The following is a 21,763-nucleotide window of genomic DNA, read 5'->3' as shown; positions in this document are numbered from 1 at the left end:
CCTTCCAATCTGTCTTTGAATATCTACACAAATAAACTAAGTCCCACACTGCCAAACCCAGCTTCCATGTCAGAATTCCACTGAGTCATCAATATAAAACAGAGAAGGCATGACTTGCCAGAATACTGAATTCCATGCTGCAAATGTCTGCTAGTACTGAGTGAATAACAATACCTCCTGGAATATATTTTCTTCTCATTTACGGAAAAGGTATCAACACTTTTCAGAAATATGTCTGTATTTACATGGAATGGGAAAAGGAGGTGTTTTTATATCTAGAGGACTGTGTTAACACGTGAAATGGTAAGATTCCTAATTTTTGAATAGTGATTTTGTTTGCTTTGACAGACAAAAAAACCACAACATGAAGTGGATGATGACATACAGGGATGTGCAGAGAAAATGACTCATCCTTAGACTTCTACAATCGTGTCTCTCCATAAGGAGTCTGGAATTAATGAAATTGCGTAACAGCTGCATCGTGAAATTTTACCAAAGTTGCAGTTTACCTAAACTGTGAAGCTGAGCCTTCTAAATGAAGCAATCAATTTTTAAAATGAATAGCAGTGCTCTAGTTTAATTCAATTTTAGTGAGTTATGAAAGGATAAACAAATAACAAAGCCATATATGCTCTTGGCTATATGCTGAAAAGGACTTCATGTTCAATTTGTTTGGGGTAAAAAGCTGTAGTTAAAGTTGCAGGAGAGATTTTTCAAGGCTTTTTTCTTTTCTACAAATATAATACAGGGAATAGACAAGGCCAGATAAGATGCTGGTCCTCACTGCAGACTTTCACTGAAGAATGACTGAGTGTCCAGTAGACAGCCATCAGATTTGAAATCCTATGTTACTGCAATCAGCAGGTATTATTCAATGTGCCTGTTAGTCTCTAGAGGAAGAGGCTACAAATAGCTGATCACTGGCCTTGTTTTATTCCACTAGTGTACTCCTCCTCCTAAAGACTTTAATCCACACCAGTTTTCACTATGGAAGCAAAGGCCTAGACACTCCAAACACAATAGCAATTGCTACACCCTACAAGTAACAATTTTTTGTTTATTTACTTTTTTCTATTTATTTCTTGTTCTTGTACCAACTTATATATTTTGTTTGTATTTTTTTGGTAATGCATTTAATTTGTTTCCTACTCTTTTAGTTTTATTTGGGATATTTTTCCAGCAATTCTTCCTAAATCTTGGATTACACTTTCTTCCTTTTATCCTCATGTAGTGCTGCTGCTTTGGCTTCTATACTCTCCCCGTCAGTATGGTCATTCTTTCTTCCTCATCATTTGTGGTTCTATCTCTGCTCACTGGAACTTCCCCCCCTGTATCCATCTGTGCTCACCTTTTACTCAGTGGTAGTTTTACATCCTTTGCCTTGTAACTCTCCCTCTACTTTCTTTTTAATTCTATTTTACTTTACAGCATGTATGTTTTTACTGTGTTTTTACAGCATGTTTTTGCCTTCACTGCAAAACCAGGAAGAACAATAAAGCATGAAACGAACTGCTTCTTTTAAAATAATGTTCTAGGAATATTATGATTTGCTTCTTTTTCCCTTCTTATTCTATAGTTGGCTTGAGTCAAGGTGGATAAACTTGAAACTAAATTACAATAAAGCTGAAAGAAGTTTCATAATACCGTCCTTAGATAATTACTTCAAATAAACTTGTTGTACTGATTTCTGACTACAGGAATGTAAATTAAGGTAATTATGAATCACAATTTACAGCTTCAACTCTATGTTCTTCAACTCTATGTTCTTCCACTTTGTCATTTTGCTTTTATTTTGGCTAGAATAGGCTGAAATATAATGAATCTTCAGCAGTGATAGCTAATGAGAAATTAGCAAAAAAAAAGAAACTTTATTGGAAAGTAGAATTTGTAGAATTAGGATATAACATCTTCTAATGGTAATGCAGGCCTCTTTTACTCAAGCACTTTGAACCTGATTTAGTCAAGCAGCTTAGACCAGCAAGAAACAAGAGGTGCAGTATAAAGACAGTGATGTTCCCAAAAGTCCACATGAGCTAAAGATAATATACTTTCTCATGTTCTTAGAGAGTCAAGATGCAACTACACTGGTTTGGACATGAAAGTATGTAGGATCTTAAAACACAGAGATCTAGCAGCAGCATATTTGACATAAAACTCTCTCAGTGCTCACACACTCATTTGTCTAGAGCCTTGCAAGCGAGAGACACTACTTGATGGAAAAAATCTACTTCTGTCATTTTGACTGATAACCACGAAGTGATGAAGACTTCCAAGCTGTTATTTTTCTTCACTTTTTTCGAAAATAAATGTTTCTGCTGTCTGAATGACTAAGATTTTAAGCAATCTACAATTCAAGTTATTTAACTGAAAAAAAATCCAAACCACAACAGACAAATGAAGTATTAAGTTTGCTCCAAACAGTTTGCTACTGCAAAATGAAAGTAATTTCAAGCTAATCTGGCAAGAGAAAAATTCCCCTGAATGGGATCTTAAGAACTATTTAGTCAGAAACACTCCAAACAAGAACAGAGACTTCCTGGGATGCTAGGATGTGTACACATGCAATGTGCTAATCTAGGACAAAAAAATGATCCTTTGGAGTGACGGGTCATCTTTGCACCAAACTGGAGTGAAGGACTGCACACACACATACAGATGATAGAGTTTGTCAAGTCTGTTCATCTTCTTGTTTTTGTCAAATTCACCAATCAATTTTATAATAATAAAAAAAGGATAATCAAATTACAATGTTAAAAGTAGAACTTTACATTTCCAATTTTGTCTTAGAAACTAAGTACGGCTTGTATGCAATAGTGTTACTACAGAAAATTGCCCTTTCTATGAATACAACTTGTAATCAAAGATATTATTTCTGTATTACCATAATGACATTATTGCTTGCCACACATTTATTTCTTATTAAAATATTTGGTCCTTTAGCTTATGGAAACAAAAAATACACATTCCCCCAGTTAAAAAAGACAAGACAAATCCTTTTCTTGCTCCTTAAGCAAAATACCGACCCAAGCCTAACACTCTGTACCAATAAAGAATTTCTATTTTGATCAGTAAAATAATCATATTGGTTTAGACGAGACTGAGCAGACTGAAACCAAAAGAGGGGGAACAGTGTAAACACTTTAGTTGTGAAAGCCTCACAGGCTACAGGGAAGATGCAGAATAACAATTAAACTTCAGAGAGTTTAAACACACTCCTAGGCTCAGCTGGAAGGCAGCGTGACGCATCCTGCAGCTGAGACTAGCGATCTCAGACTAACACAGGTGTCCTTTGTTGGGCAATTCCAACAGCCACCTGACTTTGCTTTGTATTTCATCTGTAAACATTGAACTGTTAAGGAAACATATACAGAAAATACATTTTTGCTGCTTCACTGATACACACAGAGTTCTCACACGGCACAATGCTTTTCCTTGGGGAAGAAATAGATGTTAAAGCCTGCATATATATATGTGCATGTTTGTGTGTATATTTATGTATATATATATAGTACTCAAGACAGGATTTAAGAATATGCTATATAAATAAAATTATATATGGATATGTTTGCATATATCACACCTAGTTCCACCCTGTACCCCCCCCCCCCCCATATAATTTTCTATCATTCATTCTCAAAACCTAAATTTTGAGGAAAAAAAGCTGAGTTGAAAATAGGCTGTTTAGCAAGGGGAGTTTCTGAAGTGCACAACCCTAGATGCTCTTAAACTCTTTACATACATAGAGGAAAATGAAATGCGGATGTCTTATCAGACTTCTCAAAGCCTGAATGAATACTAAGTCCCAAATCATAACCTTTTCTACCTAGCTGTTAATTTTTACTCATAGTCAGACATTTTATGTTTTCCTCCCAACATATTTTAAGCAAGCAATGTCACAAACCAGGAACTTATCCTTTAAAGATGAACAACTATAAGGCACACACATACTAACACAAGCAACATTATTAATGGAAGAAACAGCATACTAGCATTTCCACATACAGCTTGACATACAAGGTAGAAGCCACTGCATTTTTGCATACTCACTAGTTTTGCACTGACAAATGCGGCAACCATTTTGGTCCAGTTTGAAGCTGTAGATACAGTCTTTTTCTGTCAAAGTGCAGTTCACCAGAACCTCACAGGTGGGTGGGCCTATTGTGATGTATGTGGGTTCTGAGGGCGAGAAAATATAAAACAAATAAATTTGAGATTACTTGAGTCTATTAATAGGCATACACAGTGCAACAGTGAAGAGAATAAACTTTAAGTAATTTTACTTCTGATTAATGAATATTCCTGGTAATCCCAAAACAGTTCAAGAAACTTTCTTTTGAAGTGATGTACATTCATTACAAACACTATACTGCCACATAAGGCTTCTGAAATACAGAAATGGGAAAAAATACTGTGGGTTTTTTTGATTATGAAATCATGTTTCCTGCACATGCAGTTTAAAACTGCATGCAAAATATGTTTTGCTTGCTTTTCTCTTAAAGTTTTAAATAAAAACTTTTACAGATTTCTTTTTTCACTTTAAAAATTGAACAGAGCTTTCTCCAAAGTGCAGTTGATTGACCATACCAAACTGTAAATCAAAGCACAAGACGCAGTAGATCAAATCTTCCTCTGTGTGAATAAGATCACTTTTACTGAAACTTAAAGCAGAGGAGACTCTGAATCCTAAAAGGGAATGTAAGATATACTGTGTGTGAAAGATCTCTGGAAACCATGTAACACGACAATTCATTTAAAACATCACTTCTTACAGTATACTTCTGCAGCACCACACTATGCTTTTAGCAGTTGAAGATACTATTACCAATTATCAGGTATTTATGGACAGTATACTACTTAATTTTGGTCACAAATTAAATATGTTTGAGTATGAAATTTGTTTTAAAAGTAGTCAGAAACATGAACGTGGTAGTCAGAAATACAAACATGGTTTAGTATACAAAGTTGTTAGAATAAAATAATATCAAAAACCTTATGAAAATAACAAGGAACCTCAACACTACCATCATAAACAGGACACAGAAGGAATTAAACACCTATTTTTCCTGAAGGACTTTTGCTCTGTGAGACTAATTTAGTCTACATTGTGTTTTTCATAGAACAAAGTCACATAAGAACCAACAAATTTATAGTTATGAGCATTATTAACATTATACTAAGTGTTTAGTAAACACAGATTTCATGACTTTTAAAGATGTAACTGTGAGCTTTCATTTCACTGTTCCAACTGTTTGAGTTTATCTTTTTCTTCCATTTCAAGAAATGAAGACAAAGGAAATTACATTTGAAAAAAAGTCAATACATGTATCAATAAATTATGAAAATATGATGAAATGATATAGTAATCACCAGGGCAATAAACCATAACATGTATTATACAGCATGCACATTTTCATGGATTGGAGATGGCTATACACGGCCACCTGTCGTTCTCAAACTAAATACATTGAAAGGCGGATTTTGCCATCTTTAAACCCTAGTGTTTACCCTCAGGCTGAAGGTAAAATACTACTCAACATTGATTAAGTTGTTAGAAGTATACAGTGTTATCTAAATTACAAATTTCTGGGCCTATTGGCTCCACATCCAGCAGGCAGCTTTTGTAATCATGCCTTCTAGTCAAGTGAAAATTATCCTGTTACAAAAAAATCAGCTTTTCTGCTTTCATTGTCTTTCACAATTTTCAGCTTTCATAGCTTCTCCCAGCCCTACTTTTCCCTTCACAAAAGTTTATACAGTGGATGAACATTTTTAATCCTTTTTAAATTACGTCAGTTAAGTACAGATTTTGGAGGGGAAAGCTCCATGAAAGGCACTACAGAGCGACATTAGATAACTTCAAACTTATCTCAGAGGTCACAGTTCAGATTCCTCACTTTGCTGAAAACTTCAAAGTAACATTTGAATTCTGTTGCTTGTGTAATTTTTTTTGTAGGAAAAGCAGCTATACACTCTGTATGTATATAAAACTCCAACAACAGCTTTGTTCAGAGACAAGGGGGACATACACATCTGTGTCTCTGCAGACCCCTCAAATCTCTTCTAATTCAAATTAAACCTTTTCCAGAGTTTTTGGGAAGAGTTTCTATGATTCTATAGATGATTCTATGATTCTATTCTATGATTCTATGATTACTAGGCTGAAGATCAAAGGAGATATTTTATAAATTCCTCTTAATTTATCATTTCACAACTTTGCACATGTGGCATGAGAAAGCATTGTATTCTAGAATCTATGGATTCCCAAACTAGAATCTATTTAATTTCAGTGAACTCTCTGTATTTGTTTTCAAGTTCACTCTGTAAACTCTCTGACTAAATCATACTCATATTAATATTTGACATTTGCAACTTCAACAAACCATTAGTTTGGGAATCAAGAACATATTGATATAGACCAATAATTTGATATATTCCAGAAACTCCATTAATTAGTCACAACTGTTTAGGACTCAGAGTATATAAACTAGTGTTGAAAACAAACTGATTTAAAGCATCTGGTGCCTATTCCGAAAACCTCCTTTCCTACCTCACTCCATTCTCTAACTGAACTAACCTAAACATGAAAAAGACCAAGATATAAGACTTATTCTGAAGCTACATTCAGGTTGGTGGTCAGCCAACCCAAGCCCTACATTGAAAACGACAAAAAATCCACTAGCAGCTAAAACCGCTACAAATCATATGAATCATTAATGTTACCCAAAGCAAAGTTCACAGACAGTAACCCAGGTCAGAGAACTGGAGAAGACCATGGCTTTACCGTCTGACTACAGAACAGTTACGTAAAATATGTAAAGAACCCACAAAAACACACTGAAAGCTGCAATGCAGGTTAGTACTGAGTGATCCACTTGGTTATAAACTAAACTTAGAGAAAAACGCAAATGTGTTTCACCTCCATCACTGACGTTCACCCATCAAGATAACTTCTCTGTGATTGCAGGTATAGATTATTATCATTAAAAAACCCCCAGCACATATGTTATGTGTTTTTCATGGTGCCTTTTCAAACCTATACTTCTGTGTTTTGATGTTCTTGTGTCTTGGACACACAAACACAACAATTTTTTGCCCCCTTGATATATTCAAGTACTGTTATTTCCTACAAAGGACAAAATTAAACTGTCATTATTTTAATTTGAAAAGTTTTTGTTAGTCCTGTTCATTGTGTTTTATTATTCTGCCACGTCCCACTTTTGTGTCTGCTCTAGGCATCCTTAACGCTTCCAGACAAGCTCACAAATCTATTTTTTCTCCCTCCTGTCCCTAAAGGTAAGCCCTGAGATAAAGTAATTTGATATGCATGCCTGCTTCTCAATGAGCTGCAAGTAGAGGACAAAAGAAATAATTTAATTCCCTACCCCCACATGTGCAAAAATGCAGCCAGGAAAAAAAAAAAAAGAGGAAAAAAAAGGGAGCCCCACCTCCCCCCCCCAAAAAAAAAAGAAAAAAAAAATCAGCCCTTTTCACTTCGCTAGACAAGACTCAACAAATAAAGCCAGCTCTGCTCTGCCAGGCTTCTGAGTATCTGAATTGGTGAGCAGCAGCTAAGCTTGAAAAAGCATGTACCACTGACTGCATGATCAGAGCTAAGCCTTCACTGCTGCCCTTGGTAGAAACAGCAGAAGAAAGTTCTAGGGCACAAATGGGTGGGAAAAATTGAGGTTGTTTCTGTTTGTGTGCTTTACCAACAATAAAGATATCCTGTAGAAAGAAAGAGAGTGAGAAGAGGAAAATAAAGAGAAGGGGACTGAAGAGAGACTAGATGAAAACTGGATTTTAACAGAGCACATTTTGATGATAATAGATGTCAAGTGCTTATATATAAGGTTAAATGCATTTCTATTAGAATGTCTTGATTCCATATCTGCTTTCTGAGCTTGATACTTTCTATGCTGAATTTTAGTGCAGAGGATTGTCTGCTGTAAAGGTTTTTTAATTTTTCTTTCTAACTTTGGAGATTTCATTTATGTAATTCTTCAATTTTAGAGACAATTAAAATAAATAAAAAATATTCTCCCTAAGGCCGGTACCATGATGAAACATTATACCCATCCTCCTTATTGTGCCCATAGTTGTTCAAAACCTGAACTCTGGCCATTGAATTAGTATTAGAAAACAAAGGGGGATTACACTTAACTGTACTACTACAAAGCCATACGTAGTATGAGAACACCAAACACTCAGTTTTGGCTTGTATGAAGGATAAGAGAAAGCAGAGCCTGCAGGGAAGTGATGCTTCCCTCTACTTAGCAACAGCAAGCTCACAGCTGGAGTATTGTTCAGCTTTGGGATCCTCAGTAGAAAAGAGACACAGACACACCTGAGAATAGCATAGTGCCATCAGCTGCCAGGAGAAGTTGAGACAGGGCTTGCTCGGCCCAGAGAAGGGCTGACCAAGGTGAAGGGGGACATCCTGCTGCTGCCTACTGCTACCTAACTGGCAGGTAAGAAGACAACAAGGTCTGGCTCATCTTGGGGGTGCTCCAGGCTAGGATGAGAGGCAACAAACACAAATGTGAACATGAGAAATGACAACCGGATAAAACTTGTTCCATTTTTTCTTTTAAACCACATGGGTGGTCAAACTACGAGAGTCCTAGGGAGATTTTGGTATGTCCATCCTTCAAAATGTATCCTTCAAAACTTAGTTGGGAAAAGGCCTTGAGATCCTGCTGTGACTGGACCTGCTAGAGCAGGAAGTAGGACTAGAAAAATTTCTGGTGGTCCTTTCCAACTTATATGACTCCATGAATTTGACTTTCAATAAACTTGGGACATGTCCACTGAAAGCAGCAATATCCTTGATGGGTCCTGATCAGGGAACTGAAATCCAAAGATAAACATTTAAATTTCTGATGATTTCTGTACGCTTTTGACAAGCACTTATTACCTTCCTTCCGCAATATAAGTACATGTTTGCCTAACACTGTCTTTCTGAAATGTACTTAAAGACTTGAAGAGTACCTTTTATTCAAGAAGCAAAATTTCTTCCAGGCAGTTATAACAGTAATTCTCTGAAGTGTCATTCAGTGACAGCCGCAGCCACCTTTAATCAGTCTCTTTTTTCTTTTTCCCTCCTTTAAGTTCATACATTACCCATACCTCTTGGCAAGGTATCTTTATTATTATTATTATATGAAAAAACCTTAAAACAAGCTCTTCACTTTGTTGCATTTGGAGTGCAGTATTTTAACTCAAATCAGGTTTTCTTTCACGCTTTCAATAACACTGTGTGAGGGAAGTACCTCTCCAGGCTTTTCCAAAATTGGTTTTAAGTAGGGAAGCAACTATTTCATTCTAAGTGTTTTCATGTGCACATTGTTAAATGTACTATTTTAAAACAAATTTAAAAGTAAATAGGGAACTTCTGTCGATGCTTCCAACTTAGAAATCTGGACCATCATGTATCTTAACCCACAATTACTAGAAATGTAAGATGACAAGTGTTTTATACTACTAAATCATTCCAGTTTTAAATTCCACTCATAAACGTTGTCCTGCCAATACAGAAGGGAAAAATCCTTAACCTTATTATAACCAAATTACTGTATTTTTCCTTCCCATAAAAGTATGAGAACAGTAGGCATCAAACACCTGGGCCCAGTTACTTTGATATAAGCACAATGGTTAACCCCAGCTAAGCAGACACACGTCTGACTTCATCATCTTCACCATCATCTTGGTGCTCCCAATGCAGCTCTACTAAGTATTACTCTACACACATATGCTTGAAAGCCAGCGAGTTCTACCAGCGTTTGGTGTAAAGTGTCCCAAACTTATCAGAGTATTATTTACAAATACTAGAATAACAAACTACCATACAGTGTGGGTTGACAGCAGCCCATGTATATATATATTTTCACAAAAACAGGTAAACAGATGATGTTTTGGACCCCAAAGCTCCAGGTGTTTTAAGTATGCACAGATGCATGTTTTTCTTGCCTTGTGGGATTTTTATATACACATTTTCTATATAAATTTGCCTGTGTTCACATAAAAACAGCATTTCTAGCCAACTTCATGGTAACAAAGAACTTTTAATTTGCATCACAGAAACATGTTTCTTCAAAACTATAAAACTGCAAGCTCTACAGACATACCACTGTATAGAGGTTGAAAATTACCTTTTGAGATCCTCCTTTCAATACCCAAACCACCACGGATTTTACCAATTCCTTTTTAAGACTGCGAATTACTGCAGTATCTACTTTTTACAAGGAATTTAGGAGCACAGGCCATAAAAAAACATTGCCAAGGGAATTTTTACCTTAACAGACATTTAAACCCATAAAAATCCTATTTTATATTTTATTTGCATTTAATATATGTATACTGACTTTTACTAGCATGCTTAAACAATTTCAGCTGTTTGTTTTCATAGTTATATAACACAATTACACTATATTCTTATCAAAATATTTTGAGGAATTATTTGGAGAATATTGCTCATACAACTGGAAGACAAGCTTCCTTGTGATTTCTTCCCATGTATAATAAAAATTTGGAAAAAAAATGCAAAAAACATGCAAAAAAGCATTTGTATTTTTGAAAGGCTAAATTGCAATCCAGATAATTTCAACATACAAGTTCACACCAATAGTAACACATGAACTTTTAAAACACATCAAACTTTTATGCAGCACAATTAATCCACCAGACCTAAAACCAATCCTAAATTTAAATGTGAAGCCTATGTAGTCATAATAATAAGAGGGATTGTATGCTTTACCGCTTGTGCTGCAACTCCCTAAGCTCCTCTTTCGTATTCCCATTTTGCTAATGTGAGCCAGTCTATAACTCAACTAACAATTGTCAGATAAAGTAGGTTAATTCCTTATGCACATTATTAAAAAAGCTGGATCATGGAAATACATTTTCAGTGTATAGCTCAGGGAAGCTTTATGTTCACCTGTGAGCATCACAGACATAGGCATGTTCTCCCTACATTTAGGCCAGCAGGGCTGATGACAAAATCCCCCACATTTTCCAGAATAAATGGAAAAACAAACTAAAAAAAAAAAATCCAATTTTTGCCCATTAATATTTCCAATACTTCTAGCAATAATTAACTACTTTTTTAAAGAAGGGACAACAGTGAAAAACTTACAGAAGTCACAAATTCAGAAGATAACTCTGTGAAGTTTGCACCACATTTAATTTACAATCATTTTTAACTCCAGAGATGGTGACTAATACAAAATAGCAATGCGTTTAGATCCTGCAGTGATTTGTCTTGGGTTATTTGGAGAAGATGTTAGCCATGTGCAAAGAATAAGCTGAACAGAACAGAATTCTAAGGAAGCCCCACATCTCATCAGGAGCATGAAATGAAAACCTCTTCTGGGGGAGGAAGGAAAAATCAATCAAAATCATGTTCTGCACATGGAGAAAGACCTCTAACACCAATAATAAAGAACATGCCTGTGTTTGGGGAAAGGGAAATAGCTCCCTCTCCTGTAGTATTTTATAACACAAGCTACCTCTAAAATGATTAAGAAGTTCGGATCCTATGAAACCAGCACCAATTGACGTCAGGAAACATAGCGTCGGTGCATTTAAGCATTTACTATGAAAATTAAGAAAAAAAGCACAACTAAACAAGAGTCTAACTTTTTCCCATGCTTTACATGGTAAGTAGCTAAAAATTGGTCCTGAAGGGTGTGCTGCTCAACTATCTTTCGAGTCTGCATACTTGTTTGAATTCTGTCTGCTGTCCAAAAAAGTTAACTGCAGCCTACTAAGCAGCAGCATGTGTGTTTACTTAAGCTTCCTGTAAAAACATTCATATCATTCCAAGAGTGACTAAATGTTTTCCATCCTCATAGTTCGCATTCCAGCCTTCCCCGCCCCTCCAGTTCATTACATGAAAAATATCAGTCCCGAGTACTGGGCAAGAGAATTTCCTTCCTGGGTTTGACATACCTAATGCCTTGCGGGAATTTTTTTCCCCAGTGTTTAGCGATCTGTGTTAACTATCAGGGTTCAACAATTCAGCATCACATAACCATTTATAAAATGTACGCAAGGACTTCAGATGATACCATTTTCTAATGTCAGAAAACCATCTGAAAATATATTCACTAACACTTCAAACACATGGCTCATTTTAGCAGGCTTTGTTTCAAATTTTATTCATACTGTCAGCCTGAAACTACCTAAATATGTTTTTTTTCCTTGAGCGTTAACTGTTAGAATATATTAAATATAGTAACTATAATAATTGTTGCAAACTGAAGAAACCTCATACGAACAAAAGCTGCATGGCGGTGGGTGTGAGATGTGTTCTTTTTTGCAGTGATGCAATCAAAATACTCACAGATTTTCCATTCCTAAGATGTGAAGTTAAAAACTTTTGCTGATGTAATCAATTCTTCCAGTTTTAGGTTTAAGAGGCACGTATACTCTTCAAATGTATTTTAATGTTGGTAAGTTTGGTTTTTTTAATATAATTTTAGGTGGGGTGAAATAAAGAAATAACCACCTTTATTAAAGCAGAATCAATTAAGCTTATCAAGAAATGCTTGAGAGATTAAGGCAACCATTCACTTATCGTTAATAAGTGAAGATAGAGCATTAAATTAGTGTGCATCTGGGCAAATCTATGAATACTATAGATGCTGAAAAGAATTAATCAGAGGATCCATGAGGTTCTTGATAAGTGAGACATCCTTAGCTGAACTGATGTATATATTCATTAGAATTCTTTGGCTAATCACCTCTTCAGTAGTCTTCCACTGAACTTTATGATGAATTACTGAAAACTAGGAAAATATTATTTTATACTAGCATACACTAGCATTCTGACTTTCTAAAACTCAGAAAGACTTTCACTGAAAGTAGGTTTCATTATACCCTGGATGGTGTGGTTCGACAAGCTCAGCTGCCTTGTCTAAAATCACTATGCTAAATCATGATCTGGTAAATGTAAGCTCAATTCTCTACAGCACAGTGTTTGCATCCCTTAATTGACTTTGATGAAAAGGCTGGTTGAGAGCTACAGCGCTGCTGTTGAACAATAACTTATACTTCACGCTCTAAGGAGATTTCTGGGCCCAAATCCTGTGCCGGTGAACACTGCTCACTACCACTGACTTCATCCTGAATGAATCAGATTTCTTTTCACTGGACTCTGCTGTCTGTTTTTACTTAATGAAGTGCTGGACACGCTAAAGGAACTGAATTGAATTACATCTCAGCTAGAGTTTGGAGCCCTTTATTGATGAAAATGTTAATTTCTTTTTGTGAAGATAAAGTGTCAGCCATAATGACAGCAAAGTAATGTGGGCTTTATTCATGAAAATCCTCTAAGGGGATTTTGTTTAACACTTAATTTCTCATTCACAGCTTATGCTGGCACCCTGCCACCTGTACCTGAGAGCTCTCATGCAGAAGGACGTACTGGAAGGTAACCAATTACTGAGTATCACTGAACTGGGCTGCCTTCCCTATGAATAGCCTGAGCCTCTGAGAGATGCAAAGGAACAGAAGCAACCATAGACTTTCATAAGTGACATTTCCAGCATCAGTGCCAGTGCTGAGCACTTGTAATCTTGTTAAAAAAATACAGATCAGGTATTTCCATACTACCCTAACCAATATTTACTTGCTGTGAACACAACTATTACTCCAGTTTGCATATGGCTGTCCACAGATGCAGATGGCCTCAGGGAAACATGGTTATTTCTATCACTGTAGCTTGTTTGGTGCTATTCATATGCTGTCATATATTGACAGTAAGCAGCTATTTTAAGCTCTGGTATTCACTTTTTTATTTGGTAAAACAGATCAAGAGTCTAATGCTAACTTAAACCACACCAATTTTATTTAGAAAATAAACAATTGTTAGCCCAACAGAAAAGCAAGCAGCTCTGTAAGCAGCTGTACTAACACCAGCTGATTGTCAATTGATCTGGGTACCCCCAACAGAACAGGTACACAGAGCAGGTCTTGTGAAGAGCCTCGAAGTTTAAAGAATCATACAATGGTTCTCTTTGAGGCTTCCTCCTGCTGCAAGAAGCCACTGGCTCTAACTGTGGGGAAAATACAGAGGGCTAGTATGATTACCTAAGCTTTGCCTCTTTATGAAGGCAGTCTAGAAAACAAAGAAAGAAAGAAACAGACTAAATAGATAAAAGATTAAACAAAGGCAAATCCGAAAATACCCAATATGACAGCAGCTACAGAAGCTATATAGAAGCATCCATCAGAAGGTTAAAACAAATTCTGTAGTTGGATCCACAGAATGTGGATCCACAGAACGTGGGCCTGCTTTTCCCAGCTCTCACCACTGAAAGGAGGTGCCTGCCTTCAAAAGCTGCATTGTCTGTAGAGCTTGAATGTGGGGACAGGCCAATGAAGGCAGGTCTTCCCCTCCACACTAATCTGTCACAGCATGACTCTAGCCTCATGCCTTATTGGTGACTCTTGCTTTCTGCCTTCCCCCTCCACTCCTGGAAACAGCTGCCTCAAAGTAGCCAGCCCCTTCCTTACAACTTGGGCTTTTGTCTCCCATAGAATCATAGAATGGTTTGGGTTGGAAGGAACCTTTAAAGATCATCTAGTTCCAACCCCCTGCCACGAGCAGGAACATCTTCAACTGGCTCAGGTTGCTCAGGGCCCCATCCAACCCTGACCTTGAATGTTTTGGGGGATGGGGCAGCCACAGCTTCTCTGGGCAACCTGTACACCCCTTGCATAGCCCAGGCATTGCTGTGCCAGAGAATCAGCAAGAACTGACAGGGGTGGACATACAACAACAAGACATACTGGCAGAAGGATCTGATCACTTTGATGTTTACTTAAAAAGAAAACCCCAGCAGATGCATACTGGTGAGCCACAGCCGTAACTTTCATAAACACTGAGACCTACACGTGAATTACTATTATGGCTTTGAGTTACGTATTCAATTTCCTGAGCAGCTCTCACTGAAGCTCAAAATAAACTGCGATGCCCTGAACACATCACAAAGACTATCTTAGTCACGACAAACCACAGGAGGAATTCTGTTTTCCTCAATAATTTCCTTTCTTCCTCTAAAACATATCTTCCCTCTTGCAATTCAGTTCCCTTCTTTCTTGTTTTATCTTTGCCTTTGCAATAACCTTTTAGGCACTTGAAGACTGATACCTTGTTATTCAGATTTCACCATTTTCACTTTAAGCTAAACCAACACAATTTATTCAGTCTGTCTTTCTGTTTTGCAAATTTTGGACTGTGCTCACAGCTCTTCTTCTGACTCTTTCCAACTTGCTTCCATGTTTTTCAGAGGAACAATGTCCAGAAAAGATCCAAGACCCTTATATGTCAGCTAGGGACATACCCACCCATAGGAAAGAGGGCAAAAATGATTACTTCAGGTCTTGCAAACTGTATTCTTGATCACAATTTCAGTATGGTGTCTGCCTTCTCAAAGCTCTGTTAATTTTTCTTTCCCCTTAATTATCAGGCTTCTCCCAAAGAACTGCTATTTAACCATTATTCTGGTTCAGGACTCATGAAAAATCTCCTCCAAGAGTACAGCACTCTATTTACCCTTGCTGAATTTGGTCAACCTCTTTCTGCAAATGCTCTGCTTTAAAACAAACATACAAATTCATGCTCTGCTCTTCAAGATAGTGGATGCCCTTTTTAGTTTTGTTGTCTGTAGGTAAATTAAGTTTAGCTTTGATCTGAGCTACTGGAAACATCAGAGCTGGACACAGCATAGATACCAGTGGATACCAACTACAAGACAACTCAAAAAAGGCTGCCCACAGATTTGAAGACTAAATCTATACACAAACCCCTTGTACTGCAGCACCACACGCGTACATATCCCTGTCCTCCACACACCTGCCACATGTTCCTGTCTCTTTTCACCCCATCAGTCTCTCCAGGGAGCTCCAGTGTAAAGCATCTTGAGCACTTCACTCAGCCTCCCCTTTCCACCAGCAGCACCAACAGACAAGATTCAAGTGAGGGGAGCTGAATAATTACGCTCTTTCTCCAAGCCGAGCAAACCCCAGAAACTTACTCAGAAAATTACACATCTCAAACCAATTTTGCTGTCTAATCAACACTGGTGTATTGCGTGTGCTACATGTACACATACAAGATATACACTATGGATATGCATACAGAAGCGTGTGAAGAAGCATTAACAAGGGTTTAGTGTGGACAACGGATACAAAACAAGTTTGTATGGTATTATTATGTATCACAATTACTGCTCCTTGATCTCCAATTCAGACAGCTGTGAACAGCTGTTTCTATATAACTTCAGTCTCTGCAATCCTTGGACTCTGCTTTTCTCACTGCTGTAGTAAGAACACTGAGATTTTGCTTTGCCTAGAAAGGTTGCACCAGGTGATCCTTCAGGTCCCCTTCCAACCTGGTATTCTATTATTCTATGATACTTTGGTCCGGACTTACCGTGTTCAAAGGTTGAATGCATTCATATGCTGACTTACTGCGCTGATTATTTCAAGAACCTGTGTACACAGAATTTCTACTACATTACGTTTAATCTCGGACTGCAGAATTTTTTGAAAGCGTAATCCTAGAACAATTTTATCCCTGTGTACCTGAAGGAATGCAAACTTATCTAAGGGAACAGATACTTCCTTTATTGAAACTGATTATAAAAAAGCCAGGAAATAACTAAATTGGCAGAACCATAACTGCAGCTATAAGTTAAATTGAAAAAATAGAGGAAAATATAGAAGTGACTGATACAAATAATCATTTACTCTGGATAAGCTGCAGCCAGGTCAGATCCACAAGCAACACTGCTTAGCATTTACCCGTCAGTTTCATGTCCCACAAACCACTTTACCCCTCAACATTCCAAACAAAGTAAGTGCTAGAAATATCTCTGATTAAATATTTTGTTTCACATACTAAAGAGCTAATATCTTACATGCATAAAATAAGTTCACAAAACTGAAGCTAGCTGCTGACAAGTGGGTTCTCTTACATGTAAACAGAAGTCCGATGGAAATAAACGCATACTTAAAAATACTGATAAGCATATAAACTTTCTGCCTTGTTATTCTTGATCTAATGCCTATTTTTAAATGAAAATATGGGCTTGAATTGGTTCATCAGCAACTAAATTGATAAAAATAATAGAAAGATTTCAAGAGTCATCAGTCTTCCTGCTTTGGAGCTGGAGTTCAGAGTCTAGAAGGAAAAGAATTGTTTCCTACATTCTGCACTAGTGAAAAAAAAAACAAAACAAGTGAAGTAGTTCATGCAAAAAGAGCTATAACTTAATTAAGAAATGTAACACACACTACATGTAGGAGCAGAAAAGTATATTCATGATGAAACTGTATTAATACAGTAATTTTAAAATGATGTACAAAAAGTATATTATTTCACTATGGTATATTCTCTATGGATTGCACATTTTACAATATGAGTTGAGATGTGAGTGAGAACTGTAAGCCATTCAAAAGCAAAATGTAAAATGAGGTATGCTTATGCTTACAATCACTAGTAAACTGTTATCTGAAAATCACCTAAGTTTACCTTAATTTTTCCAATTTATTGAACATACCACTAAATTACACTACTTTCTTTCCTAAATAACTTGTATACTTGAAAACAGGGTAACATGCAACACCAGTGATGCTAAAACTTAGCCCATGCGAGTTAAGGATTTTGAGTTTCTTTGCTGAAGAATATGGGATAAGAGATGCAGAAGGATGGAAAAAAAACCCAACAAACCACCACCAAAACACAAACCAAAACAAGATGAAGAACAGACTGGAGAGCACAGAATGGCAGGTTTAAGCTATTAGTGCAACATTAGTAACATCGGAGATTCTATTCAGTCAATGCTTTTACTCATAGACAACACTACAAATTTAAGGTTAAGCTATGGATGTGCAGATTTAATGGGGTAGTAAGCAGAAAAGCATCCTATGGTTGACACTGCTGCTTTTTAATTCCTCTTATGAAAAAATGTGCCTGGGATATATTTTACTGTTTGTAGATCTTCACTAAATGTACTGCACATCTTTTTCATTAGCATCATTAAAATCAAGGGATTGATTTGTTAGCCTGCTTCCCAGCAAGAACCTTCTAATCACAAGTCATAGTAGCCTTGAGTTTATTTCACACCTCAAAACAGAACTTCAAGAAGTTTACTGTCACCCTTGACTGGTTTACTTCTCAGAGATCTTTTGATTTATTACTATTGCAAGAGAAGTCATTACATCTCAGATGCTCAGTAATTTCTCATAAAATCATCTGAAACTGTTCTTGCAAACTTAATTTTTTATATTTTGGGTTCTAGCATCTGAACTCACAGCCAAGTTTTAATAGTTCAGACTTTGGATCCTTGAAATATTCCCAGATATATATTCTTAAATAAATAATTGCTGGTTTCATCACTTATGTAGTTTCTTTACCACTTGATTGTTTACTTGGCAGTAAGCACTACCAAAGAAACACCAACTCAAATATGATGCTTCTAAGCTTAAAATTTAGGAAGTCGCTCAAAATGCCAATCAATATTACTCTCCTCCGAATGACACACTCAAAACCAGATGACTACAATTAAGTATACATCTAAATGACTACAATTAAACATACATCACATAGCAGCTAACATGGCAAACAGAAAAAAAACTAGTCAGATTATTTTCAGAGAAAATATAACTAAGATGACACAAGAATCTTTATTTTGACTTCATGATGCTATTGTGTCAGTCTTGACCTATTTATCATAACTTGTATCATAATTTAACACCATACCTCACCCCCCCAACAAAACAACCTTTATGGACTTACGTAGTTGCTTAGTTGCTAGCTACTTCTGCTTCTAAGAATAAAAACATGTGATAACACAGAATTATCTAACCTAGTCCAGATGAGCTAACTTGTGTCCTGAAAGCATTGCAGAAGCATTAGTGTGGTATGTTAATGAAGCACAAACATGGCTATGTTGCAGCCTTTAGTAATGAACGATGGACGCCTATGCTATACCATGACTGCTTCCCATGGTTCATCATAATTATCTCAGTCTGATATAGGTAAGCATTTAATCCAATTATCTCTCATCCACTTTCTCGAATCTGGAAGAGCAAAAAGAGACGTTTGTCTATTCTCTCATTGGAGAAAAAAAAACCCTTCAACATACTTCCAATTAACCCCTCTCTCTATCCTATCTTCCCAAGATTGCTCACATACATGCTAAATGTATGTAAATTTGGCATATAGTTAAAAACTTAGTCAGTTACACAAGATAGTATCATCCTATGTAAGTTTCACCAAAATAATTACGTCCAATATCAAGCTATATTGTGCAAAGAGATTGTTAGTTGAAACTAAATGACACCGATGAATAAGAAAACAGGAATAATCCATTTATCAGTAATACCAGCCAATGAACATTTTGATTGTCTAACTTCTGTATTTATTAATGAGCTTTAAGAGCAACAAAGAGTTAAATTGGTGAACAATGCTGATCATAAATGATTTCTTACTATACTCTTTTGGGCCAAAAGTGTATCGGACATTGACACATACAGGTATAGTTAAGCCATGCTTATTTTTAACACCCTCAGTAGTTTCTTCAGTCACAGGCAATACTATGCCAGCTGCTACAATCCTCCAAAATTTTAAACTAAACCAAGAATTACCAGGTAAGCAGCAGCCATGACAGACAGAAGCATAACAATGGAAATACCAGTCTTACCTTCACATACTGGGCAGCACTCCCCAGGGACTTTAACAGGATTTAGACAGCTCTGCCCACAGGCCGTTGCAACACAGTGTGGATCTCCATTGATGCACTGGCAGAAAGTACAGTCGTCCTCTCGCCAGCGGTCTCCGTGAGCTTGTATCTGACCGTTGGCATAGCAGCCAGCAGGGTTATTTACTGGATAAACTGGGTCTGAAATGAGACAAATTGCAGGAGAACAAGAGGTTTTATATTCCCTCTTACACATAAATTTTACACATTAATAACTGCAGTACTGTGATTTTACAATACCTAGAAAGGGTAAAGCGCAGCCACTACTAAAACATGAAAGAATCACACTGTGGTAGACAGTGATAAAATAAAGTAGGTAACAAATTAGATATTTCAATATTGAAATTAGGTAACAAATTAGATATTTCAATATTGAAATTTACTATCAAAAAAGTTAAGTCAACTTATACTGAACATTCACAAATTTAGTGCTCTATTTTTAACTATTTCAACTCAAGTTTGGTATGTAACAATTACAAGGCTTAATTTTTTTATTTTCTGATTTTGTTCTTTATAACAAAATGGATCTTGGATCTGTTGATCCATTTTTTGTCCCAACTTACATTCTGAAGAAAACTGAAAATATCTCAATGAATTAGAATGACTCATATCAACATCACACCACTGTATTATAGTATAAGCAAAAATGAGACCTGGCACATTTCTTTCTGGAACAAGTAGACTGCCTTAAGCTATATCTCATCACCAGTTTGGACATATACTAGTTTTCCCGAGAAGATGATGTGGCTTGGTTTCCAATTTTATTTCAGTCGGAAGCCACAAGACCCACTTACCTGCTACCAATCAAGTTAAGAATCGGGTCTGTAAATAACAGAATTCTGGGGACAGACTTTGTATAAGATTTATCCTCAAGTTCTGTGCACATAAATAATGCAACTCTGTACATGCTAATTCACGATTTCAAAAAAAAGCAGCTTTTACTCTTCAGAACTGTGATAAGCAACACTGATACTTAACAGCAAAAAACCCCAAATGTATTACGTGAATATACGCAACTTATTACAGGGGCTAATAAAAGGTAACCGTTAGACTCAAAAATTAAATATCTAAGAATGTCCAATAAACAGGTCAAGTTTTCAAAGCAAGCAATAATATAAATTACATATTAAAGCAAATTCAATATATTAAAACAAATAAATACAACTAAAAGCATTTTTGTTTATTTAGCTGACACCAGATAGAAGATATTGAATAGGCCCAAGTCATTTACACATAAGTCAATTTTCAAAAAGTGTTAAATTTGAAGGACTTGGGAAAAAAAGATATATCCTACCTAAAGGGGAAGAAAGAAGGACTTGAAATTTCTCCACTCCCCCTTAGGAGGGAGGCAATGCATTTTAAGCTTATATGCTAATAGCTGTTGTCTTATAAACCATTGTATCACTTTATGACAATATCTGAGTATTTGGAGTGAAACTGCGCACAACTTTTAACTGTACTTGACATTCACTTCTATCCTGAATGTTAGTTAAATTCCGAATTTTAGCAAAATTAGTTAAGTCAATATAAATCCCCAGAAGTTTGGAAAAGAAGACATTACAAAATTAAAACATTTCATAATCTCTTAATTTTGCACCTTTTATATTTCAGGATTACCTTGCTCCTGTAATTCTCTATTTTTACCCAGCCAAGACACCAAATGATAAGTAAACAAATGAAGTGAACTTTATGATTCAGCTCATGTATGGGATTCTGACTGACAGAGGAAGAGAGAAGGAACAGAAAAGCCATATAAGACTCATGTTATTTGCAATAGTCTTTTATGTGTACCAAAACACAAAGTTCTCAGTACCCTTAAAAGGTCAGTAGTATTTAAAGATAAATCAAGCCCAGAAAATTTTATTTCCTGAATGCTGAGGTATCCTACAGGACTTTGAGAAATAATTCTTCCTGGAGCTAAGGCAAGAAGTGCTTTTGCCTGTACTGTATATTGCTCATCAAATTTACCATTTACCATTTGAAAACTGCTGCAGAAA

The 21,763-nt window shown here is 36.3% G+C and overlaps 1 protein-coding gene across 1 annotated transcript in view; it reads right to left on the bottom strand.

The window, feature by feature from the left end:
* CRIM1 (cysteine rich transmembrane BMP regulator 1) overlaps positions 1-21,763 on the bottom strand; it is a 186,213-nt gene that overhangs the window by 38,359 nt on the left and 126,091 nt on the right. Inside the window, exons 7-8 of the mRNA XM_005145103.4 lie at positions 19,710-19,907; positions 4,048-4,176 (exon numbers count right to left, since the gene is read on the bottom strand). Of these exons, the coding sequence (XP_005145160.1) occupies positions 4,048-4,176; positions 19,710-19,907 (327 nt within the window). The remainder of the gene's footprint in view (positions 1-4,047; positions 4,177-19,709; positions 19,908-21,763) is intronic.

This window comes from Melopsittacus undulatus, chromosome 3 (genome assembly GCF_012275295.1).
Source record: "Melopsittacus undulatus isolate bMelUnd1 chromosome 3, bMelUnd1.mat.Z, whole genome shotgun sequence".
Taxonomy (NCBI): Eukaryota; Metazoa; Chordata; class Aves; order Psittaciformes; family Psittaculidae; genus Melopsittacus; species Melopsittacus undulatus.
This window is presented reverse-complemented; position numbering and strand designations above follow the sequence as displayed.